This window comes from Pelophylax lessonae, assembly GCF_965119305.1.
Source record: "Pelophylax lessonae genome assembly, chromosome: 1".
Taxonomy (NCBI): domain Eukaryota; kingdom Metazoa; phylum Chordata; class Amphibia; order Anura; family Ranidae; genus Pelophylax; species Pelophylax lessonae.
The window spans coordinates 606728033-606756012 of record NC_138768.1 but is presented as its reverse complement, the minus strand read 5'-3'; the positions used below and the strand labels follow the sequence as shown (position 1 = coordinate 606756012).

At 41.0% G+C, this 27980-nt stretch overlaps 1 protein-coding gene across 1 annotated transcript in view; it reads left to right on the top strand.

Annotated features, from left to right (window-relative positions):
• Positions 1-27980, top strand: part of TBCK (TBC1 domain containing kinase) — a 554412-nt gene that overhangs the window by 465076 nt on the left and 61356 nt on the right. Inside the window, exon 25 of the mRNA XM_082256928.1 lies at positions 15437-15596. Coding sequence (XP_082113054.1) covers positions 15437-15596 — 160 coding nt within the window. The remainder of the gene's footprint in view (positions 1-15436; positions 15597-27980) is intronic.

Genomic DNA, 27980 nt, shown 5'->3' with positions numbered 1-27980 from the left:
ATTGGTGACTCACTGTCCGAGGTTGGGTGAGACCGGTACACAAAGACTGTTAGGGTCATCCATCTTCCTCTTCCAGGATAGTGGTCATAGGAGAAGGTGGTGAGGTTCCAGAGGTATAGCCGAGCCGCTGTGGGGCTGCTAGTTGTCACTGGCCGCGGCGGAGCATGCACAACAGGGCTCCGGCTGCCGACTTCTGATCCCTGATGACATCACTTCCTGGCAGGAGAAAAATAGGGGTTGCACGCGTTCAGAGCATCCGTGCTCCTTCGTCAGGCGATGGGAGTGTCTCAGGTGGGGCAGGGAATTTATACCCTGTTGCCGGACTAATTGCAAAGACATCTGTCTGTGGGGGGGCGGAGCCAAAAGACTCTAAGAAAGTCATCTCAGTAAAAACACAATTGGGGATACATGTCTCTAGGAAATCCATAAAAGTACATAAAAATACATGATGGTATTACATAAAAGAGGACTTATAAGAATAAATCCCATAAAAACAATACTGACATGGCCATGGGGAAAATAGATCGGTAATGTGTGTATACATCTACATGAAAAGACGGTATTGGAGGGAAAAAATGTAAAGATAAAAAAAAAAAAAAAAAAAATAAAATAAAATAAAATAAACATAAAAATAAAAATATATAAATAAAAATAAAAATAAACATGAAAATAAAAGTAAAAATAAAATAAAAATAAATATAAAACTAAAACTAAAAATAAATATAAAAATAAAAATAAAAATGAAAATGAGAATAGAATACACACATACATATATATATATACACATACACACATAAAAAAAAATATATATATATATACATATATATATATATATATAAAAATATATATTGATGGAAAAAAAAAAAAATATATATATATATGTCACTGATAGGGAATGATGTGTGAATGTATGAGGTGTCACAAGTATATGTGCAATATTTTAGAGTGTGATATTGATTTCTAATCCCTCGTTTAGGCCTCCTGGCGCTAGAGTGTCCAGGGTATAAATCCAGTAGTTTTCTCTGGTACACAGTCGCTTGAACCGTTCAGCAGGGGGAAAGTGTGCAGGGATGGCTTCCAATACCCACACTTTGAGTCCATCGGAGCACTTGGGATGATACTCAGTAAAGTGTCGGGGGACGCTATGTTTATCGGAACCTGTTTCAACAAGGTTCCGATGCTCTCCAAAGCGTTTGCGTAAGGTCCGTATTGTACGGCCTACATAAAGTAGGTTGCAGGGGCACACGAGGCAATAGATGACATATTCCGTCGAACAAGTGTAGAAGTCAGTGAGGTGACTGACTTCAGAAAAGTAGAGCGGAGTATACAAGGAAAATAAACAATCATCCCACCTCTGCACGATTCACTACCCAGTTTCACAGTAAATTCAAGCACATGGAACGCATTTTCCATAAACATTGGGCAATCCTAAAGGAAGACACTTACCTACGTGCAGACCTCACCGAGCGCCCCCGTTTTTCATACAGGCGCGCAAAAAACCTCAAAACTCTAATAGCACCAAGCCAGGTCCGCTCCATTAGACCAAAAACTAACTCATCACTCACCTCCTTTCTCCAAATCAAGGGAATGTACAAATGTTGTAAGACCAGGTGCTTAACATGCAAACATGTGAGACACGGTCTAAAGGAATTCAAAAACAATGGAAAAACCCATCACCTCACTGACTTCTACACTTGTTCGACGGAATATGTCATCTATTGCCTCGTGTGCCCCTGCAACCTACTTTATGTAGGCCGTACAATACGGACCTTACGCAAACGCTTTGGAGAGCATCGGAACCTTGTTGAAACAGGTTCCGATAAACATAGCGTCCCCCGACACTTTACTGAGTATCATCCCAAGTGCTCCGATGGACTCAAAGTGTGGGTATTGGAAGCCATCCCTGCACACTTTCCCCCTGCTGAACGGTTCAAGCGACTGTGTACCAGAGAAAACTACTGGATTTATACCCTGGACACTCTAGCGCCAGGAGGCCTAAACGAGGGATTAGAAATCAATATCACACTCTAAAATATTGCACATATACTTGTGACACCTCATACATTCACACATCATTCCCTATCAGTGACATATATATATATATATTTTTTTTTTTTCCATCAATATATATTTTTATATATATATATATATATATATATATATATATATATATGTATATATATATATATATTTTTTTATGTGTGTATGTGTATATATATATGTATGTGTGTATTCTATTCTCATTTTCATTTTTATTTTTATTTTTATATTTATTTTCAGTTTTAGTTTTATATTTATTTTTATTTTATTTTTACTTTTATTTTCATGTTTATTTTTATTTTTATTTATATATTTTTATTTTTATGTTTATTTTATTTTATTTTATTTTTTTTTTTTTTTTTTTATCTTTACATTTTTTCCCTCCAATACCGTCTTTTCATGTAGATGTATACACACATTACCGATCTATTTTCCCCATGGCCATGTCAGTATTGTTTTTATGGGATTTATTCTTATAAGTCCTCTTTTATGTAATACCATCATGTATTTTTATGTATTTTTATGTACTTTTATGGATTTCCTAGAGACATGTATCCCCAATTGTGTTTTTACTGAGATGACTTTCTTAGAGTCTTTTGGCTCCGCCCCCCCACAGACAGATGTCTTTGCAATTAGTCCGGCAACAGGGTATAAATTCCCTGCCCCACCTGAGACACTCCCATCGCCTGACGAAGGAGCACGGATGCTCTGAACGCGTGCAACCCCTATTTTTCTCCTGCCAGGAAGTGATGTCATCAGGGATCAGAAGTCGGCAGCCGGAGCCCTGTTGTGCATGCTCCGCCGCGGCCAGTGACAACTAGCAGCCCCACAGCGGCTCGGCTATACCTCTGGAACCTCACCACCTTCTCCTATGACCACTATCCTGGAAGAGGAAGATGGATGACCCTAACAGTCTTTGTGTACCGGTCTCACCCAACCTCGGACAGTGAGTCACCAATTTTAACAGTGTTAAATAAACTTGTACTATACTAAGCTGGCGCCGCTCTCTCCTTTCTTGCATCTCTCAGGGCTTCTCCACGCTTCAGCCGGCTGCCGCGGACTATAGCTTCCCTACAGTACCAAACTTTGTTACCCCCCACGCAGCCCCATAACCCCCCCCCCTCCCATCCACCCACATTCCTTGTACCACCTTGGGATATTAGAAGAGCGCCATGACACCCCCCACTTTCACAGTTTGAGATGGACAGGCAAGACTCACCTAATTGTCCAGATCATCTCCCAGCAGATATGTAACATATCACCTGCATTCCTTACCAGCATATAGTATATACAGGTATAGAGGTGTAGCCCTCTTTTTTTTTTTGGGGGGGGGGGGGTATGAGAAGTTGCCCTCCCTAAACAGGATATTGGGCTAAACCTGTGCTGTAGGTACCATGGCTAAGTGGGGTTTATAATAATGCTGGCAGTGCCACAATTATTACTATATCTTTGCACTATTTTTATACATATTTTAAACAACCAGTGATTTTTTTTTTTTCTACTTGGAGTGCATGAGTCCTATTATCTGCTATGAACTCACTGGCTGTGTTAATTCCATATTACTCATCGGTATAATATAGTCTATTATACAACTAAGAGATTTGATAGTGCCTTGCAACATCCATACAAGGCAATATAACCATTTAGTTAAATCCCTAGAAAGCCTTAAAATGTGTTTTGTACTTTTATTGCATGAGAAATCTCCTTTAACAACTTCTAAAGAGCTAATCAGATTTTTTTTTTCAATTGGATGCAACCTAGATGATTGTTAGGTTGTTAGAATACATACATCGAGGAAACAGTCAAACAAAGACGTGTCTGTGTGAAGGAGCTTGTTGCTTGTATTTAAAAAAGAAAAAAACAATCTTTCCTTTATTATTTCTGGAGGAAACGCAAAGAATTTGGTGTAAATCAAAGGAACATTTAATCACAAAGGCTGTAGTTAATTCTCCAGTGATTACATTTAGAACAAATGAAATAAAATGTGTGCCTATATTACTGCTGGAGCAGAACCATTGATTCAATGAATTAGACATGGTTGAGGGTGTGACCTCATCAGACTAGTATGGGGCAATGCTGAGACCCTTGTACTGCTGGCAATTGTACTCCCACTATTAGTGGGAAGGCCTGTATTTAACCATTTTTTTTTAACTTTGGGCTGTTTTCCGATGTATACTTTGCCCTTTTATCAACAATCTCCTCAATACTCGGTATGCCTGCCTATTTTCGTATGATTCATGAATTATTTGAAGCAAATGAGCCACACTAAGAGAAGGCAAACACTTAAAGGGACACAAAAACAATATGCGTATTCTTTAAAATGAATCCATGCATATCTTAATGCCCCTGTAATCTATTTTTCATTAAATAGGTTCTTACTTTGTTTTTCTGCATCTTTGTAACATCCTCTGTGAGCTCCTCCTCCTCTCAAAACCCCTCCCCCCCACTTCTAATTGTTTGAAATGACATTGCATGTTCATTGCGGTCATGTGCATTGTTCAATACACATTACAAATCCCCTAGGCCACAATCTGTAGTACATCTTGGGAGCAAGCAGCATATGGTGGCTAAGTTCCTACATACTGTGGGACCATGGAGAACAAACATAGCCCCCCTCTAACAAGAGCATGGGTTAAAGCAGCAAAAATTGTTTTTTTTAAATTACCGTAAAATCCTTTTCTCTGATGTTCATTGACGGTCACAGTACCTGATCTTCTTAACCATTGGGTTATACTGCCCCCTACAGGAGTAGGACACTAGGCAAAAAAAAGTCTGGCTACGCCTATCGTTAGTCCCAGGGGGTATACTCCCTCTCTCTGTTATTATAGGTACTCAGTTTTGTTACAAGCAGTGTCAGAAGAATTACAACTCCACAGAGGGGTGGGCGCTGTGTCCGTTAATGAATATCAGAGAAATGGATTTTACGGTAAGTCAAAAATCCCATTTTCTCTTTCGTTCATTGACGGACACAGCTCCTGATCTTCTTAACCATTGGGACATCCCAAAGCAGTGTTAAACATGAGGGGTGGGAACAGCGAAAAATAAATTCCCTAGGCTAACTGTAGCCAACCAGGTAAACAGCAGCTCAACCAAAACAACTGAAGCTCATATAAAAAAAACAATACACCCTCAAAGAGGACCAGATCCTCTAAACAGCAGCCTTCAAAAACCTTGTGGCTAAAGGAAGCATCCGCAGATGCCAACACATCCACTTTATAGAGCTTTGTGGAAGTGTGCACCGATGACCGACTTGCAAACCTGTGTCACGGACGCCTGATGACAGAAAGCCCAGGAGGCACTGAACGCCTGAGTAGAATGCGCCTTGATAGGGAAAGGAGGAACCTGACCCTGGATGGATAAGGCCCGAACCACCATCTGTCTGATCCCTCTGGAAATGATCGCAGAGGTAACGGACAACCCTTTCCGAGGCCCATCCATGAGCACAAATAGTGAGCCTGACTTCCTAAAAGACTCTGTAGCTGCCAGGTACACCCTAATTGCCCGGTTGACATTCAAGGCATGCAAAGCAATTTCCCTTGGATGTGTTGGCCTGGGACACAGGAAAGGCAACACAAGGTCTTAATTCAAAATAAAAATCAGAGACAACCTGAGGAAGGAACAACGGACAGGGGTGAAGAACCACCTAATCACTGTGAACCACCAGTAAGATGAGCGATAGGATAATGCTACCAATTTCGACACCCTGCATGCAGAGGTGAAAGCCACCACAAAGGCCACCTGGGACGGCTTAAAAAGGGAAATCTTCCAAAGATTCTTAACCACTTGCCGACCGCCACCCGACTATATACGGCGGCGGTCAGCCCCTCCCAGGGAAAGTGACGTACCGGTACGTCACTAGCCTGGGAGTAAATAGGGGGTGAGCGCACGCCGCCGGAGGCGCGCCTCCGCTCGTACCCGATGAAGCCGGCGCATGAGACCGGCGGACCCGATGTCCGCCGGTCACTCGCGATCGTCGGGTAGAGAGGGAGAAAGGCAGGCAGCTAATGTAAACAAAGCCGCCTGTCATTCTCCCCTGTGTAAAAGCACAGATCACTCGGTCCTGCTATGTAGGACCGTTGATCTGTGCTGTTACACACACACAGCAACATCCAATGACAGTTAGAAACATGCCCCCAGAGACACACTTATCCCCTCCCTCTCCAATAAAGTTAACCCCTTCCCTCCCAGTGTCATTTTTACAGTAACAGTGCATATGTATAGCACTGATTACTGTAGTAATGTCACTGGTACCCCCAAAAGTGTCAAAAATGTCAGTCAAGGGTCCGATCTGTCCACCGCAATGTCGCAGTACCGCAAAAAAAATCGCAGATCGCCGCCATTACGCGTTAAAAAAAAACAACAAAAATGACAAAAATCTTTCCCTTAGTAAACGCAATAACTTTTGCGCAAACCAATTAAAATACACTTATTTTTTTTTTTACCAAACATAGGTAGCAGAAAACAAATTGGCCAAAAATTTTAAAAAATTTTGATTTTTACATTTTTTTGGGGGGGAATTTCATATAAAAAATTTTGAAAAATATTGTTATTTTTGCAAAATTGACGCTCTATTTTTGTTTATAGCGCATGATCAGAAAATCGCACAGGTGATCAAATACCACCAAAAGAAAGCTCTGTTTGTGGGAAAAAAAGGACGTCAAATTAATTTGGGTACAGCGTCGCACGACCGTGCAATTGTCCGTTAAAGTCACGCAGTGCCGAATCGCGAAATACCCCCTGGTCAGGAAGGGGGTAAAATCTTCCGAGGCTTAAGTGGTTAAAAAGAGGCTGCCGGAGGACTGAGAGCACCAAATCGAGGTCCCAAGGCGGCAACAGAGACCGCACTGGAGGTGTCAAGTGTCTAACTCCCTAAAGAAAAGTACGCACCAGGGAGTATGTGGCCAAGGGCCGTTGAAAGAAGACCACTAAGGCCGACACTTGATCCTTGATAGTACTCAAGGCAAGTTTCTGCTCAACCCCCTGTTAAAGGAAGGTCAAGAGCCACTGAACAAGAGCAAGGATGAACCTCAAGAGACTCACACCACGCAATGTACGTCTTCTACGTACGGCGATAGGTCTTCCTAGAAGTAGGTTTCCTAGCTTTTAACAGCATTGGAAACACAGACTCACGACTGTAAAGTAGGATGGAAGATTGGTCTTTGGGACAGCAGATTCTCCCTGAAAGGAAGCTTCCCAGGAACGTCGGTGACCAGCCACACCAGATCGGCATACCAAACCCAGCGAGGCCAGTCCGGTAGCTTGAGAGGAGGGAAGGCTTAAATCAGACAATACTGACCCCACAAGGCCACCAGTGCATCTGTGGCGTCTGCCAGAGGATCCCGTGAGCAAGCCACAAACCTCTGCACCTTTCTGTTGAGCCAGGAAGCCAACAGAACCACCTCGGGGATGCCCCACCGGAGACACAACTGATGAAACCCCTCTGGATGAAGGAACCACTCCCCTTTGTTCAACGCCTGCCAACTGAGGTAACCTGCCTGCCAGTTTTCCATCCCAGGAATATGTACGATGGAAGAGGCTGGAACAAACCATTCTGCCCACCTTAGAATGCCGGCTACCTCCAGAACCGCCAGGGCACTTCTTGTGCCCCCCTGGTGACTGACATAAGCCACGGCCATGGCTTGTCCGATTGAATACGCACTGGACATCCCTGAAGACGATCTGTCCAGTGTTCCAGGTACAGTCTGATCGCTCGGGGTTCCAAGACATTGATCAGTAGTCTGGACTCTTCCAATGTCCAGATTCACTGAGCAGAAAATTCAGAGGATGCCTCCCCAACCGGACAAGCTGGCATCCGTAGTGACCACTGTCCAATACAAGGAGAGGAAGGATTTGCCCAGCCGAAGCGCCAAAGAACGAAGCCACCATTTCAGGGACTCTTTCTTTACCCGGCTCAGCCAGGTTTGATTGTCCAGAGACTGCAGATTCTTGTCCCATTTGACCAGAATCTCCCTGCAGCTACCTCGTATAGAACTGTGCAAAACGGAACCGCCTTGAAAATAGACACCATCAGGCCATGCACACGCATGCAAGTCTGCAGGGGTGACCATCTGCTGGACAGCAGAAGACAAATTGCAGCCTGTAGTTCCTGGGGTTTGTTTAGTGGAAGGAGCACTCTGGCTAAGGCCGAGTCCAGAGTCAGACCCAGATAGTCCATATTATGGACAGAACCAGAGCAGACTTCAGAAGCTTATTTGGAAGCATAACGCGTACAGGTGAAGGGGGCCTCTGTTCAGGATTTTCCATGTTATTTAGTCAGCAGGAAGAGCTGATGATGTATTTTTTTTTCACATTTGTATGCAAGTATTTTTATCCCCGGTTTTAATACAATAACTTGTTTGAAATAGAGAGCAGTATTTTCTCTCCAAGTACATCCACAGGAAGACCATCCCAGTGAGATTCAGAGGGACATAATTACAGGCATTTGAGGCTCTGTGTTGGTGCCACTGCTTGGAGGTAAGCGGGCATTTTAGCCATAGGTGGAGGTCACTGAAGTTACTGGATTATAGGACTGTTTAACACACTTGAATATTGCACGACGGGGGATTTTTATAATTTTATTGGGAGTATGCACATTAGATTGCGCTACACTTGATGTGATATTTTTTTTTTCTGTTTCGAGTATTTTATTGAAAAATGCAAGTGAGTAACAATGTTTGACATACAGAATAATGAGAAAAAGTGCAATCAAAGATTGGTAACATTGTATAATAAACAACTGTAACTACAGATAAATCGTGACGGTTGTTAGATAAGGGGCGGTAAGATGGGTGTTCATGAGAGAGTGGTGACTGGCGCTGCCAACCCACAAGCACCCGTAAAGGGAGCTCGCTGTGCCTAGGCAGGGAGGCGCATCCAATCAACTGTTGCACTGAAAGGGAATAGTACCCAAGTTTACAGTACCATGTGGGAAGGGGCAGGGGGGTGAACCTCACGGGTATCCAACCAAACAGGAGAAACATGGGTTACAGTCAGCCAGAATAAGGGAGTAGGTTGAACACGGTAACCATTAAGCTGTAGTTAAAGTCACAAGGCAGAGCCAAACTGAGACATTGTAGGTGCTACAACATATGTATGCAGAAGGGAGGAAGTAGGGCAGGGAGAAGGGGGTAACAAGAGGGGACAAGGAGAAAGGGGGAGAGGGATGGATGGAGGGGGGAAGGGGAAGGACCGCCGGGGGGGCCAGTACATAAGGAGTGGAGGTATTGAAACCTCAGATATGGTTTAGGGCATTAATAGGGAGTTATCAAAATTGGGGGGAAGAAAATTGTCAACCCAAGGTTGCCAGAGTCTGTTGAATTTCTCGACTTAATCTGTCAGGATAACATAGATTTTGGCGTGAATCATAGCATTGGTGATTCAGTGTTTCACTTCAGGCAAAGGTAGGTGTGGGAATTTCCACGCTTTCGCAATGGTTTGTTTAGCCGCCATTGTGACCTGTAGGAACAGTTTGTGTCGGAATTTGGAAACGTTATCTGGCTTTACATTCAAGAGAGCCAGGAGGGGTCAGGCAAGATTGGCTCGTCCATCAGGGTGGATAGAATATGGAAGATGGCCTGCCAAAACTTTTGCACCATTGGACAGGTCCACTAGATGTGCATGTGTGTGCCTGCATCCAGGCAACCCTGAAAGCATGTTGCAGAGTAGGAGGGCGAATATTTTGCAATGCGTGCAAGTACTAAATACCATCGCATTAGCACTTTGTAGTACTTTGTTTCCGAGGCTACTATATTTTGTGAGGCCGCTTTCGTTGTTTGCCAGATTTTGGACCAATCTACAACATCTATGGAGGACCCTAGATCTTGTTCCCACTTAGTAGTATATGCGGGAGGAGTACGGTCAGGGGAGTCGGTGAGTCTGGAGTATAGAAAGGAAATGAGGCCCCAGGTATGTGGGTCATGGAGGCAAGTGTGTTCAAAAGAAGTCATGTTGGGCAAGGAAGAGTCCGTGCGGATACATTTGGCCAGAAAGTGCTTAATTTGTAGATAGCGAAAGATTTCCGAGCTCGGTATGTTATAAGATTCACAAAGTGTTGGAAAAGGCTTAAAGGAGTTGAATGTGATCAAGGAATGTGCTCTAAGAAGGCCAGCTGTCGCCCAATTATGGAATGTAGATGGGGCTTCCCAGGCTGGGGGGAAGGATGGGTTGTGCAGAAATGAAAGCAGAGTTGATGTGATATTTTTATTCCAGCAAGATATACCATCGTACGTGGAAAATGTACATTTCTTTGTTGTGAGATGATTGGCGCTCGTCCTCAAACTTTTTTTTGAGGCTCGGATCTTAACCTTTTTTCAACGGGGCGTTGAGCAGAAGTTAGCCTTAAGTACCATCAAGGGCCAGGTGTCTGCCTTGGCAATCTTCTTTCAGCGACCCCTAGTCACGCACTCTTTAGTTCGTACCTTCATTCAGGGGGTTCGACATGTGGCTCCACCTGTACGGTCTCTTTGCCATCATGGAATTTGAACTTCATGCTTTCTGTTCTCCAGAAACCTCCATTTAATAATATTTGGGAGATTCCCTTGTCTACATTGTCTCAGAAGGTGGTGTTCTTGTTGGCTATTACCTCCGCCCGCAGGTATCGGAATTGGCGGCATTATCCTGTCGCAGTCCCTATTTGGTGGTCCATAGGAATAAAGTGGTTCTTTGTACCTGTCCATCATTCCTGCCTAAAGTTGTCTGATTTCTATTTGAATGAGGACATTGTGTTGCCTTCTTTGTGTCCCAAGCCGGCTCATCCCAAGGAATTTGCTTTGCATACCTTGGATGTGAACCGGGCAATTAGGGTGTACCTGGTAGCTATGTGAAGTCTTTTAGGAAGTCAGACTAACTATTTGTGCTCACCGATGAGCCTCGGAAAGGGTTGTCCATTTCCTTTGCGACCATTTCCAGATGCATCAGGCAGATGGTGGTTCGTGTCTATTCCATCCAGGGTCAGGTTCCTCCTTTCCCTGTCAAAACGCATTCTACTCGGGCGCTCAGTGCGTCCTGGGCTTTCCGTCATCAGGTGTCAGTGATGCAGGTTTGCAAGGCGGCCTCCTGGGCGTCGGTGCACACTTTCACAAAGTTCTATAAAGTTTCCCAATGGTAAAGAAGATCAGGAGCTGTGTCCGTCAATGAACGAACGATAAAATGGGATTTTTGACTTACTGTAAAATCCATTTCTCTGATGTTCATTGATGGATTCAGCACCCACCCCTCTGTGGAGTTGTAATTCTTCTGACATTGCTTGTACCTATAGCAGAGAAAGGGAGTATACCCCCTGGGACTACCCATAGGCATAGCCAGACTTTTTTTCTGCCTAGTGTCCTACTCCTGTAGGGGGCAGTATAACCCAATGGTTAAGAAGATCTGGAGCTGTGTCCGTCAATGAACATCAGAGAAATGGATTTTACGGTAAGTCAAAAATCCAATTTTTGCTGCTTTGATTCACCTTCTTGTTAGAGGGTGGCTATGTTTGTTCTCCATAGTCCCACTGTATGTAGGAACTTAGCCACCCTATGTTGCTCCCAAGATGTACTACGGATTGTGGCCTAGGGAATTTGTAATGTGTATTGAACAATGAACATGCAATGTCATTTCAAACAATCAGAAGTCAGGGGAGGGAGGGGAAGGAGCTCACAGAGGATGTTACAAAGATGCAGAAAAACAAAGTAAGAAACGATTTAATAAAAAATAGATTGCAGGGCCACTAAGATGTGCATGGATTAATTGCATACCTTGGATGTGGTTCATGCGATTCGGGTGTATCTGGCACCTACAAAGTCCTTTTCGGAGATCAGACTCGCACTTTGTGGTTACAAAAGGACCAAGAAAAGGGCTGGCCACTTCTTCAGCTACCATCTCCAAATAGATCGGACAGACGGTAACTCAGGCCTATTCTATTAAAGGTCAGGCTCCTCCTTTCCCTGTCACGGCGCATTCTAGTCAGGTGCTGGGTACTTCTTAGGCCTTCCATCAATAAGCATCAATATCCCAAGTTTGCAAGGCGGCCACTTGGTCGTCAGTGCATATGTTTACAAAATTCCACAAAGTAGATACTTTTGGCCCCAAAGTTTTGCAGGCTGCTGTTTAAGAGGGGCTTTTCCCTCTTAAAGGGGTGTTTTCTTTTTTTTTCTTTTTTAGGTGGGGCTCCGGTGACCCAGTTAAGGCTCTTGTGTCCTGGTTAGGACTCTTATGTTTAGTCTTGGGTTATTTTCCCCACCCTTCAATTTCCTTTTTGACACTGCTTTTGGACGCTCCCAGTAGTTATGATCAATGGAGCGCTGTGTCCGTCGATAAACAAAAGAGAAAATTGAATTTTTGTATTTATCATGAAATCCATTTCTCTGCATTCATCGATGGACACAACAACCACCCTTCTAAGGAATTTTGATACTTCTAATACTGCTTGCTACTAAACTGATTACCTAGATCAGAGAGAGGGGGGTTATATACCAGCTGAGGATGACCCATGGACGTAGCCAGATGTTTTTTGATCTGCCTAGTCCTACTCCGGGAGAAGGCAATATAACCCAGTAGTTATGATATATGGAGCGCTGTGTCCGTCGATGAACTCAGAGAAATAGATTTTACGGTAAGTACAAAATTCCCATTTTGTTTGATATGCAAAAATGAAAATAACATGATGTGATACAATGTGGCACTTTAAAAACTAATAGCTTGCTCTGCTGTGTTCATTAATATTGGTTATGGAACTCATGAGTCTACAAATCTTTTCATAGTGTACAATTATGTTGAAATGATTGGGCATCAAGCTGCAAGACAGATCTGAAAGCTCAAGTTCTGTTTTTTCTGAAAAGTTTACAGTGGGTGAGGCCGGAAAAACTTAGAATGTAGTCAGGGAAACCTCAAGACCCAAGAACAACTAACCTGTATAGCTCTGATTCTCCAAAGGGGGAGGTCAACGTTCTTGCATCTGCACACCAGCAGTGACCATTATAAGAGGATTGGCATATTTCTGCCTATTATTTACATGTATTTGTTATTGCTGAGAATTCATCAAGAGGATCTGGAACACCCCAAACTCCAAGATGGACAGGAACAAAGTCGAAATTTGGCGTGGTGATCTGACTATTGTTTTGTCTTACACCTGTAAGAAGCAAGCGGCTGGCATAATCAGCACTACTTCTATATTTATAGGATCATGTTTGGTTGAACCCACCCTTTAATAATCCACTGTTAAGTGCAGTAGCCCAAAACAGCTAACCAAAACTCCTTCTCTGAGCTGACTGCAATGAGCTAAGATCTGATTAGTTAGTGCATTTTGCGCATAGTCACTACACTTTGAATGGCCTTGTTAACTAATTCCGTTAAGGTAGAAGATTGAGAATTTCATATTTTTTTATAGAAGTGTTCCAAATTTGACTTTTCAAATAAATCAGGTGAAATGAAGAGCACACACACTTTATAGTCCCACCACACCTGAGGATAAAAACTGAAAATTCAAGATTGATCTGCACCTTTCCTGGAAATACAGGTCTCAGCTTGCAAGCTGCATTAGAGACATTTTATAGGACACCTCTGTAATTTTGTGGAGAATTGAAGAAACACGCTCACAGTACATCTTGAAAATTGTTGGCCAGCCCAGACTTGTCAGAGATATATACCATTTATCAGTTTCCTGAGGAGCCTATAAAACAAACTAAATAATATGGCCTAGGGGCTGCAAAAGTACAAGTGTTGTGGGATGTGTATAAAATCAGTGCCTGTTACAACGGCAGCAAAAGATTTCATCTGGTATTCTATCAGAAAGTTAACAGAGACTAGTAAACTGCTAATTTAAGGCAGCAACAAAATCAATGTCTGATGTTAACTAAATATGAACACGTACATAATAGAGAGTAATGTTCTCCACTAGGTATGTGCTTAGAAATATAAAGATACAAAATACTGCATATCTTTAAAAAAAAAAAAAAATTCCTTAATCTTGTGTGCACTATAACACAGTATGAAAAGTTACAGTAAATTCTCATTATCAGTTGTATGTTCTCACCTAGAACATAATGCAATCATGTAACATTCAGACATCAGGTTGTGGCCAGTTGTGCATATATGACCTGAATGTTGATCAGCCATTTTTTGACTAAAGATTTCTATCACCAGGGACTGGTGAGCATGCATGGTTAGGGTTATGAAGAAGGTAGAACATAGAGAAGAATGACATTCCTGACATTAACATATTTTTAGACCTAGATATGGGTTAGAGAGGGGCTTTTCTGAAGGGATCAGGGGTACCCACAGCTATGTGATGGTTTCCTAGTATGGTTTGAAGTAATCTTTATAAAGGTGATATGAAAATGAGCCTCTGTTTTTGCAAAATAACACTGAGATCTGCAAAACTAAATATTAAATCTAAGTGCCTGTATCGAGTTTTAATTCCCCTATAAGTCTATGGGAGTACAAAACCCGCTTGAAGTAGGTCAAATCCAGACCAGGAGGAAAGCTACAGTTCAGATGTACCAATGAATTCTGAATAATATCTGAAATATTGTAACTACTTGGTGCCCACGCTATAGCCGAAAGAGGGCTACAGCACAGGCTAAAAATGCTCGGAGGGCATAATTAAACGTCCTCCTGTTCATGCGCTGCGACGCGCTCTGTGATCGCCGAGTCCTTGGGACTCAGCTGATCACAGATCGGGTAAAGGGCCAATCACAGGGGGCCCTTTAACCAATGACAGCTGATTACGGAAGTAAACAGAAGCGGGTTATCGGCTTTTTTCCCCCCAGCCTCACCAGTGCCTCTTAATCAGTGCCCACCAGTGCCGCCTCATCAGTGCCACCAATCGGTGCCCATCAGTGCAGCCTATCAGTGCCCATCAGTGCTGCCTTATCAGTGAAGGAGAAAAATTAGCTGTTTGCAAAATGTTGTAACAAAATATGAAAAACTTATTTTTTTGTTTATTTCGCAAAAAAAAAAAAAAAAAAAACCCAGCAGTGATTAAATACCACCAAAAGAAAGCTATATTTGTGTGGAAAAAAATGATAACAATTTCATATGGGTACAGTGTTGCATGACTGCGCAGTTGTCATTCGAAATGTGAGAACACTGAAAGCTGAAAATTGGCCTGGGCAGGAAGGGGGTGAAAGTGCCCAGTAGGCAAGTGCTTAAACTTATATCAAACTGATTCCATCAACACAAGCCTAAATGGCACAGGCACTAAAGATACTTGCTGTAGTGTCTTCAGTCAGTTTTGGATCACCAGTTCAAGCCACTGACACCACTGTGTCATTAAGATTTCAGGCCCTGCCGACAGTTCTCTGATTGGTCAAAGTTTCTGAATATAACACTATTAAACAGTGTATAAAAATGTGACTGGAGTTTTTACCTGTTTTTCTTCCAGTGTCTGTGTACAAGTACCCTTAACTGTTGTCCTCAGCTTTAATCGTGGCCATATACCTGGGAGCATCAATATGCCCTATGGTTCTGCATTCACAGCCGATGGAGAATTAGTACCAGGTCCAGCTAGCGCCGCTCTTCTAAGTTTCAAAGGCAAAGTCATTGTGTCAGTTGGACATGTTTCATCAAATGCAGCTGAGGTAACATGCTAAAAAGAGAATGTATTTGGTATTTATAGATATTTGTGTGAAATTGCAATACATTATATGTGGTGGAAACCAAGGACATAGCAGTAATGGGAAAGATAGCCTTAGCCTTGTAAATATTGAATATTCTAATGTTTGAAGGCATACCTTAAAAAAAGGAACACATAGGCAGTGTGTTTGTACCATGCTTTAAAAGACTAAATTTCACCAAATTAAAATGTGTTACAGGAAATTTGTTTTTAAACATTAGAGTGGGAGAAAACTCCTATCTCTAACTTTTACCTTTAGGTAAGCCTATAGTGATTTAATCGCGGCTAGGGCCAGTCACACAGCCGGAGTCGGTGAATCCGGAAGGAAGATCAGGTGTGGGTGGAATCACCTGCAGCGGTGACAGCTTGGTACTGGAAGGGCTTCATGTTAAGCTAAGTTTAACATAATGTGCTAGTATGCGATGCATACTAGCACAATATAGCTTTACCTTTTAGGGCACAAAAAAAAAAAAAAAAAAGCCCAGTGGGTTACCACCGCTTTAAAGGAAATCACTATTTCTGACATGTGAATATCTTTTGTGTGCATATCTGTGAATCCCCCATAGAAATTAGATTGAATCCAACATATTACTTACATAGTATGACAAGCTTTTCTCCCCTGTAAATCCCACACATTGAGATTGTTGCATGGTTGCATTGTTCTTCAAAATAATCTCTACCATGCAGTAAACACTCTGCGCTTGTGACCAGCCTTAAATTCCCGTAACACAGCTAATGTCTAACTTAGCAACTTGGTGTAGGTGTAACCAAATTTAATACAGTATGTTCCACCTGTAGAACTTCTCAGTGAGTCCGTAAGACATTCATAGTAGAAGTTGTGAGTTGCTAAACGATAATTAACAGTATCAGAAATCTCTGTGCATTTTAAACTGAATTTACTAGCACTTCTGTTAGCTATTAATATGCACTGTATCATGCATTTGGTATCATATTGTCAAATATGTTACTGTATATATTTTTACAGGGATTATTTATTTACAAAGTTTGATCAAACCTGTCAGCTCAAATATACTTATTTCAGTTGCACAGTCTCTTCTTGTTTAAATTGCCATGAAGATTCGAACCCTTAGGAAATAATATATAGCTTGTGATCTCAGACTACCAGTCACCAGTGAGCATTTGTAAGAATCCAAATACTAACACTTAACAAACATAATAGCCCTGCCTTACTTCTCAGGGATTACTTGTATTTTATTATTTACTATTATTACCCCCTGTTAGAGTAGAAGTGTCAGGGTGTCCTGTCTCCTACCCAAACTCCAGACACAAAATATTTCCGTACAATAAAGATCCTGTCAGGATAACATGAAAGTAAACTAAAGGTTTTGATAACTGATAGTTTTATCCTTCTAGCAGCTCAGGAAGATTGCCAGTTATCAGCACTGAGTACATGCAGCAAGCAGATCAGCCTCTACGGGGCTTTTCAGTGACTACAGGCTTACTGCTCTAGCAGGGAGTGAATACAACGTATATCACATAGGCCTAGCCGTGAGAGCGAAGGTTGCACTGGATTATAGTATCAGCCTCTACGGTGCTTTACAGTCTGACTATAGGCTTACTACTCTAGCAGGGAGTGAATTCAACGTATATCACATAGGCCTAGCCGTGACAGCAAAGGTTGCATTATATTATAGTATCAGCCTCTACGGGGCTTTACAGTCTGACTACAGGCTTACTGCTCTAGCAGGGAGTGAATACAACGTATATCACATAGGCCTAGCCGTGACAGCAAAGGTTGCATTATATTATAGTATCAGCCTCTACGGTGCTTTACAGTGACTACAGGCTTACTGCTCTAGCAGGGAGTGAATACAACGTATATCACATAGGCCTAGCCATGAGAGCGAAGGTTGCATTAGCTTATAGTATCAGCCTCTACGGGGCTTTACAGTCTGACTACAGGCTTACTGCTCTAGCAGGGAGTGAATACAAGTATATCACATAGGCCTAGCCGTGAGAGCAAAGGTTGCATTATATTATATTATCAGCCTCTACGGGGCTTTACAGTCTGACTACAGGCTTACTGCTCTAGCAGGGAGTGAATACAACGTATATCACATAGGCCTAGCCATGAGAGCGAAGGTTGCATTATATTATAGTATCAGTCTCTATGGGGCTTTACAGTCTGACTATAATATATATTTACCCACTCTTGTATCATACAACAGTCCTTAGATATGTGGTAAATACACAATTGGTTTATTAAAAGTTGTAGAAATTGTGGTCAGAATGGAACTATAGAGCCAAATTTGTTTTTTTTTTTTGTTTTTTAGCTTTGGCTAGAGAAGGGAAGAGTTTGTTGGGTTTTTATTGCTGTCTTTGTCTCAGTATTTTGCTTCCTTTTGGGCTCACACATATGATATTTATTATGAACTACATTTAAATTTAAATCCAGCCAACTCTTTGTTTTGGAAAGAGTGGGAATGGTTTAGAACATTTGTGCTACTAGCCCTGATAAAAAAAAAACAGTGAGAAATTCCCTAACTGTGGATGCAGAAAGCAATAAATACCTCAAAGAGGTTTTAACCCAATCTAACCCTTCTATACTCCACTGAATAACTTATGTTTCATATTGCTTTGCTTGGCCCTGCTTGAGCGCCTACCCTTTATTGTCTTGGTGATCACTTACAGAAACCGGGGAGGGTAAATATTTTCAGTGGAGACACAGACAGCAATAAAAATATTTTAGAACTTCTGACCCTTCCACATTTTACCCTAAACAGAAAAAAATGGTTTTCTTGCAGTCCTGCTCTCTGTTCCCAGTAGTTCAATTGGCAATATCTGTTTCAATGCTGCTATTTGCTTTGTTTGTGTATAGATTTTGTGTGGGCCCAGGCAATTCCTAAAACTTGATATTTAGCACATAAGCACATGATTTGTGCTTCAGGCATACGGTATCTCAGAAAAGTGAGTACACCCCTCACATTTTTTGTAAATATTTTATTATACCTTTCCATGTGACAAACACTGAAGAAATTACACTTTGCTATAATGTAAAGTAGTGAGTGTACATCTTGAATAACAGTGTAAATTTTGCTGTCCCCTCAAAATAACTCAACACACAGCCATTAATGTCTAAACCGCTGGAAACAAAAGTGGGTACACCCCTAAGTTAAAATGTCCAATATGGGCTCAAAGTGTCAATATTTTGTGTGGCCACCATTATTTTCCACCACTGCCTTATCCCTCTTGGGCATGGAGTTCACCAGAGCTTCACAGTTTACCACTGGAGTCCTCCTCCATGATGACATCACAGAGCTGGTGGATGTTAGAGACATTGCACTCCTCCACCTTCCATTTGAGGATGCCCCACAGATGCTCAACAGGGTTTAGGTCTGGAGACATGCTTGGCCAGTCCATCAACTTTACCCTCAGCTTCTTTAGCATGGCAGTGGTTGTTTTGGAGGTGTGTTTGGGGTCGTTATCATGTTGGAATACTGCCCTGCCACCCAGTCTCCAAAGGGAGGGGATCATGCTCTGCTTCTGTATGTCGCAGTACATAACTAGATATAAAAATTAAATGTCTGCGCTGTGCTTTAAATTAGGCAGCTAACACTAAAATGGTGTACCCAACCAACATAAACTGATAAAAAATAGGAACAGTTTAGCACACTAAGTCAAAAAAATGAATATAAATAAATTGCAAACAATTAGGTGTCCAAAGCTTAGATCTTAAATGCGATGACTATCACTTGAAGGTGCAGTATTAAACATCATTCATGAATCACCGCCATCACCAGATAGATTGGACACTCACCAGATAATATGGCTAACATTATAGTAGCTGTAATGCCTTAAACGTACACACTCCAGGGTCGTTCTGGATATCGGATGGAAGAGGGACCTCTGCTGAATCACCACACGTATATCCAACTAGGAATGAAGCAGCTCAGCCAGAGCCAGAGGGTGCAATCATAGTGTAGTATGTTTATTAAAAGCAACCATAAAAACAGTGTGAACCACACAGCAGCGGGGATATCAGTGCCACATAGTCACCCTGACATGTTTCGTCCCAATGGACATGGTCACAAGGGTTACCTGTGGGTCTTGGCAATCTTCTTATAGCTTAGGCCATCCTTATGTAGAGAAACAATTATTTTTTCTGATCCTTAGAGAGTTCTTTTCCATGAGGTACCAAGTTGAACTTCCAGTGACCAGAATAAGAGAGTGAGCGATAACACCAAATTTAACACAGCTACTCCCTATTCACACCTGAGACCTTGTAACACTAACGAGTCACATGACACCGGGGAGGGAAAATGGCTAATTGGGCCCGATTTGGACATTTTCACTTAGGGGTGTACTCACTTTTGTTGCCAGTGGTTTAGACATTAATGGCTGTGTGTTGAGTTATTTTGAGGGAACCACAAATTTACACTGTTATTCAAGCTGTACACTCACTAATTTACATAGTAGCAAAGTATAATTTCTTCAGTGTTGTCACATGAAAAGGTATAATAAAATATTTACAAAAATGTGAGGGGTGTACTCACTTTTGTGAAATACCGTATGCATGAAGCACAAATTATATGCTGGTGTGCTTAGTAAAGTGTAATTTCTTCAGTGTTATCACGTGAAAAGATATCACAAAATATTTATAAAAATGTGAGGGTCGTAATCACTTTTGTGAGATACTGTATATTGTAAAAAGTTATTTACTGTCAATAAAATACTGTATACATACGTGAGTACCCAAGAGATTTTTAAGGGAACAGAACAAGGCATTAACTATGAAACACATGGAAAACATGGAACAAATATATTAATAGTATGGACTAACCCACTGTATAGGCAAGAGTGTAAGATCACTGACCCTAGACGGCTGTTGGAATATTTCTGATTTCCTTTTTTATTTCTGTTTGCTTACTTTCATTTTTTTTTTTTTGTGTCATGTAAGAGGTGTGCAAACCAAATGTCTCTAACAAAAAAAAAAATCCTTAAAACGTGACCTATAAAGGTTATTCTTCTGTTATATAAAATGTAAAGGCCTCCTATTTTACCATGGGATATGTTTTAATTTGTCTATAGGAGGAGCATTGTTATAGCTAGTAAAATAACGCTATAATGTTTTCATAGGACTTGTCAAAAGTATTCACAGAAAACACAATCATATTGAAATGTTTAAATATAAAAATGAGTCTGCTTTTTAATACATTGTACATGAGCAAAAGGATTAGTGATATTTATGGTCTTAATCCATTTCTTATATTAATTTGATATCTACATTGAAATGCTCTCTGTATAAAAAATGATTGATAACCCAATCAATAGGAATCTATTGGGACTTTAAATGAAGCATTTGTCCATCTAGGAAAAAAATTGCTTCCATCCCTATGAATATGAAGAAAAGGGGGGAAGGGGAATAGAAAAGGGAAAAAATAGATATTAGCAACTGGCAAATATAATATATAGGTACGGTCATACAGATCCAAATGTAATATCACTATAGCCAGTTGTAAATTGTAGATATAGACATAGGTAAAAAGGGGGAAAAATGGGACTTTGAATAAGGTGTGTGAAGATGATTGGTGGTTTAGCAAGACAATAGAGGCGGGTCTCACATGATGTAAAAAATTATTTAATACAGATTATTGTACACAGTTACATATAAAAATATGGAATAACATCGTGGTAAATGGTACATCAAATACATAATAATAGAGCATAAATAAATACATCATCAAAAGCAAAAGCTAGCAAGGGGGTCCCCAATTCAACATTCACAAGACCAACAAGATATAATACCAAAAAATTAATAGAGTAATAAATTGTAATCATGGTAGGGGTAGATCCAATAGTCGTGTAGTAGGAAGATAATTGATAATATCACAGCATCATAGACTCAACATGTTTCGTGGACCCAAACGCCACTTCGTCAGGAGTGGATGCATGATAATGATCTACAGATTGAATGAAAAATTGGAGTAATAATAAAAATAATAAATCGAAATTTAAAAAAGATGAAAAAATGGGGAAGGGGAGGGAAAAACCCAAACTCACCAAAAAACTTGATGCCAACTTACATAGCAGCCAGATGATGTATGGTATTATGAAGTGTCAAAGGCCCCCTCGTGAAACCCCCCCGGGAGCTGAGGGCACACACGGGTAGGCGGGCTAGGCAGGATACGTTGCACAACCAATGATGAGTGTGGGTTGAAGAGAAGTGATGTATGAACCAAAAGGTGTAGCAACAAGATAGGATCTGTGTACAAGGTAAAAGAATAAAGAATTATAGTGAACAAAATATTAATAAATAGTTGTTCGTAAAGGGATATCGTGGTGCTACATATGGGTGTAAAAAGGAAGAAAAAGAACAAGGCATTAACTATGAAACACATGGTAAAATATGGAACAAATATATTAATAGTATAGACTAACCCACTGTATAGGCAAGAGTGTAAGATCACTGACCCTAGACGGCTGTTGGAATATTTCTGATTTCCTTTTTTATTTCTGTTTGCTTACTTTCATTTTTTTTTTTTTTGTGTCATGTAAGAGGTGTGCAAACCAAATGTCTCTAACAAAAAAAATATCCTTAAAACGTGACCTATAAAGGTTATTCTTCTGTTATATAAAATGTAAAGGCCTCCTATTTTACCATGGGATATGTTTTAAAGCGGTTGTAAACCCTTAGAACAAAAAAAAAAAACCTGCAAGACAAAGGCATAATGGGCTAGTATGCATCGCATACTAGCCCATTATGTGTAACTTACCTTAGAACGAAGCCCCGACACGGACCCCCGGACATCGCTGCGGGCGCTGCCATGATCCCTCGCCGTCTCTTCCGGGTTCAGCGGCTCCGGCGCGATGATTGGCCGGAAGAGACGGCTCCGGCGCGGTGATTGGCCGGAGCCGCGATGACGTCACTCCCGCGCATGCGCGCGGGAGTGATTTTTCCGGCAAGCTCCCGGCAACTTAATTGAAGGTCCCCCCGGACCTTCAGAGCGCATGCGCCGCTCGCGAGAGCGGCTGCATGCACTGTAAATATCTCCTAAACCATGCCGGTTTAGGAGATATTATTTGTACCTACAGGTAAGCCTTATTATAGGCTTACCTGTAGGTAAAAATGTCAAAAAGCGGGATACTACCGCTTTAATTTGTCTATAGGAGGAGCATTGTTATAGCTAGTAAAATAACGCCATAATGTTTTCATAGGACTTGTCAAAAGTATTCACAGAAAACACAATCATATTGAAATGTTTAAATATAAAAATGAGTCTGCTTTTAAATATACTGTACATGAGCAAAAGGATTAGTGATATTTATGGTCTTAATCCATTTCTTATAATATTTTGATATCTACATTGAAATGCTCTCTGTAGTTCAGATATGCTATGTTCAAAATCGTATTACATGCAGACTGTGGGAGACCACCATCACCTTCCAATTAGAAATGCAAAAAAACAAAACAAAAAAACAGTGGCTTACATTTTTATCAATGATCCCATAGAGCTGCCAGTCAGTTTTGCAGCTGTAATCTGCAATTACCCAGTGTCAGTATTCTCACCAAAATATAACCTCATAACCTTCCTGTATTATGACAGGATAATTATACCACAGGTCATTTAGTTGGAAGCTAGGGAGAAAACAGAGAAAAGGACCACATCCGGCAGACCCAGGAAAGCTTAGCAACCTTCTGAACGTATTATGCCATGTAAAGCTTACAAAAGTGTAATGCACTCTAAATGTTTGTGATGTCAGCTTGAAGGAATTCCGACTAGACCCTTCAGATATAGAAAGAGTTTTAGTATATCATATACACTTGAGACAAACAAGACTAGTCATAAAATGTATTATTTCTTTCCAACAATTCAATAAGTAATGGAAACTTTTGGAAATTATTACATTTGTTACATTTATATATAGATATTACCTATTTTATGATTGATGATGCTTTGTCTTTTACATTAAAGTGACTCTGGGAGAAAATAATTAAACTGAGCTTTGGTGCCTGCAATAGATTGCACGTTGTGTCAAAAAATATGGAGTAAACTTGTTGGAATTGTCATGTGGCTATGTATCACACAGTAGCATATCATGGCTACCTACCCAATTAGGAGTTGTTGTTCTGATAATCTGAAATCTTAAATTATTTCTTGCAGGCATTTTGTATAAGTGCCCTCCAGTCTATTACATGGACTCAGTGAAATGTTAGCCACTTCTCCATGCACAATTTCTTCAGTTTGCAAAATGTTTGCAGGTTTTCTTGCATAAATTGCCTGATTTAAAATCCACCTAATTTCAATGGTAATCAAATTGAGGTAGAGGGTAGTCCATAACCCTCTATTTCTTCTTTTTGACACTTTCCTTGGTTGATTTGCTTATGTACTTTGGATCAGCATTGCGTTGAAAGACTCTTTTCCTGTATAACTTTACTGTGTGGACAGATGGTCCCATGTTCACATTAAGCACACTTTGACATAATGCAGAATGACATAATGCAGAATGTTTATTTGACTTGATGACTGAGAGCTGCCTATGTCACCTTGCTTTACAGTTGTTAAGGGGGTTCTTCTCAGTTCATTCTGCATTCCTGTGATCTGTTTTCAGCAGACAGCAGTCTGAAGCTCACAGAGCCGGTCCAGGCTCGGGAAAGATCCATATTATCATGATCTGCCCACATGCCTGGACCGGAAACCTGGCTCAGCCTCTCAGCAAGTGGCTGAGAGCCTGAGCCAGCCGCTCCCACCCCCTTCACAGCCCAGCGCTCCTGTGGGCTCGGGGAGGCCGAGCAGAGAGTCGGTGGCTAACAGTGGAGTCAAGGAGCTGTGAGAACTGAGAGATTAGCAGTGTTTGACTGCTCGGTTCTCAATCTTAGAGCCAGCAGGGGACAGATGCAGCATCGGACCGATGCTCTATCGACCTAGGTAAGTATGATTTTGAAAAATAAAGGATTCCCATACTTCTCTTTTAATTTGACTTCTTAATCTAAAATGAAACAAGCCTAACAAAATGCAGGCCACCTTGATTAACAAAATCATCAATCTTTCCTTCATTTAAACCTAAATAGCTCTGCTACTACTTCCATCACATCACAATGTATGTGTGCCACTACTTGTGGTAAGCTCCCATTCTTACTGACTTGCATTAGTCATGCAAACTATTATGCTTATTCCCTAATTCCAGTGGCATTACCAGGGCAGCTGTAACGCTCCGGCGTTTGTTTAGTGAAATGGATATGCAGCTGCAGAATTTCCACTCAGTAGTCGTGCAGAGATGTGTTGAATCACCATATCCAACTCTCCAGACTCATCATTGTGGCCCAGCCTGCCTCAGCATGCAAATATACAGGCACTCAGTTAAGATGTTCCTGGAGTGATAGGTTGTATACGATAGTATAGAGGTGATGTGCTGAAAGGACAGGCGTAAGTAGTGATAGCGATGATAGGCACTCAATAGTAATGTTCAGGAGTGTTAGCAGATGGTGATAGATAGTATGCAGATAGGTTAGCAATCATGTACAATTAACAGGTGGTAGGGGACAACAGATGAAGTGTACAGGAATTGCTAACTCAGTGCAAGGATATAGATGGTAGTAGACTCAAGAGCTAACAATCTATGTAACAGTGCAGATGATAGAAATAGTAATGCATAGATAGCAACAGTCTTTAGTATACAAGAGTAGATAGTGCAAGTTGATAGGAAGGAATCCCCTGCGGGGTACTTATCACTAGTTGGTTTTAGAGAGATGAGGGGTCCGGTAATGAGGAGAAGGATCGGTAGCAAGATACAGGATCCGTAGCGAGATACAGGAAATAGCTGGAGGCTTCGGAAGCGTCAGACAAGGCTGTGTAACAAGCGGTTTGTACGAACACCTTGTGAGTGAAAACCGGCGATTGAAATAGCCGCTCTGAGCGGCGCCCAGTGATGACGTCACGAGATTTAAAGGGACAGGTAGCTATATGCGGAAGAATTGGGCTGGAAGGGTACCGAAGGTACCAGAATCTTACAGCAGCGTAGTAGGGCAGAGTAGTAGCTTGTAAACACTATACCAGCCAGGGTGTAGGTCAACTTATCAGACAACAAATGTAATCCATGTGATATTTCAAGTAAAATGTAGATGATAAGCATGGTTGAAATGAAGTTATTCTAGAATAAGCTCATTTAGTAAGGCAGGCAGAGCAACAGTTTCCACTTCAGGAATAAGAGTTGGTGCTAGTTCCCGGACTATGCGGTAGTCACTGTCATGTGAGATTGGAACTAGGTGTAAATTGTCTACATAAGTGAAAAGTGAACTGGTTAGCTCTGTGCATGATTTAGCAACGGATACCACTTTAAAATGACAGCAGTCAAACGCCATCTGAGTACAGTGACAACATCATGTTTGTGATATGCCTAATGGAAGATCATGTATCGGCTGTTAGAATGTTCTGGCATTTTGCTTAGTAAATGTGTACCTGTTATGACGATCACACTCTCAGCCTCACCCTGCACAGAGATTCCCCAGTTCATGGACAAAATTCTAAGAGGCAGGTTAACTAAGTAATTAACCCTTTACACACATACAATAGAAACATGCACAATTCACAGTGTCTGCTGTTCCAAGTCTGACTCTTTAAAAAAAAGAAGTATTATTTGTTGCCACTCCCAGACACTAATGGAATTTAGAAAAGAAACAACGGAACCATGTTCTTGCATCATAAAATACATATCACCATAGTGAATAAACAATAATGAATAGACAAATAAATACATCTTCATTTAAACGATAGAAAATACAAAAAATTGTGAAGGCCAGATATAATAACACACATGAATAATGTCCTCAGTGAGTATAGGAAAGGTTCCTCTCCATCAGCATGCAGACTCACTATACACTCACCAGACTTAATTGACCCCTATTACAGGGAGTCAAATTGTGCATATGGGAAAATCTAAGATGTCATACATGAGGTCACAGGAATGAATTCAAACCACTACTGTCATCCATTCAATATGTATATAAATAGCGTATTCAAAGCTCCAGTGTTGCCATATAGAGAGGGAGAGGAAGAAGCACTCTCAGTGCAGTATTTCAAATAATTTATCTTAAAAAGAAGGTTGTATTGCACTTTTTTCTAAGAAGACAGGGATCAACATGTATTGTATAGGATTGCCGGTTTGCGCTCCACCTGCGTTCCAGCTGATCGGAAATAACATATCTCAAACACCATCCAACGCTGTTTCGTCAGTCTATTTATGACGTCCTCCTGGGTTACAGGAGGATGTCAGGACGTTATATTTGATGAGTCAAGGTCAAATACAAACTATTTATTATGTCTCGCTGCTTAAACACAGATATGAGATTCAAATATTTTTGTTACCGACTAGTGAATTCTGGGGAAAATGAGGGTGGCACAGTGTACTTGTTTGGGGTTCGCCAGACCTCACTATCATCACACCTGTGTTTTCCACATAGCCAATATTCTTTGTAATCTTCTCAAGAAAACACCTCCAGACAGAAGTTGTTAGCTTCTAGGCTTCATCTCTGAGACACTGGGTTCTTAAAATTTCCCTTTTATATGTTGTTCTCCTTCCTCAGAGTTTAAGATAATTTTGGAGGTGTGATCTGCACTGCGTAATCACAGCTCCCTTTGTTTGTCATTCTAGTGACAGAATTCCTCTTAGCCCCCTCCAAAAGTGTAAAAAGCTGGAGCCAGAAGGTTATGCATATCAGGAAAAAATGTTCTGTAAACATGACTAAACTGATAACTGAAACAGCTAAAGTGTGTTAGGCAAAGCCATGTTCAATTTTATTCCTAAAGTAGCAATAACCAACATTTTCTTCCACAGATAAATGTAATTTTTAAGCTTTTTTTTTTTTTTTTTGTTACCAATACCTCTTTTTATTCTTTAAAGTTTCTAAACCCCAAAACAAAAATGTAATATATGACAACTTAATAGTCCTTAGATGAGGTGGCTGCATTCATTTGTCCATTTTTTTTTTTTTTCCATAGACTACACTCATTTCTCTAGTGTATTTATGGAGGGAGATGTAGGCTAGACTTTAAACATGTCTTCCTTTATTAATTTTCTTTACATGGGAGGTAGGGAAAATTTAGTTTACAAAAGGATTATTGTTTTATGCTTTAATTGCACAGGAAGTGGAATGGACACTGCATTTTGGCAAAATCAACTTCTATTTTGTGTACTTGCTGAAAATGCTTTTAGCATGAAAAACGGAAAACTAATGCCGCCATGAAATCTAAGAACTGGTTAGCTGGCATATATTATTTTTTGTTCTTGGTTTCAGTTAGCCTTTAAAGATACACAATTTAGACAATTTCTACCAAAAGTAAACTATGCATACGTGGATTTGATGATGACATTTTCAGCTTCACCCTGCACA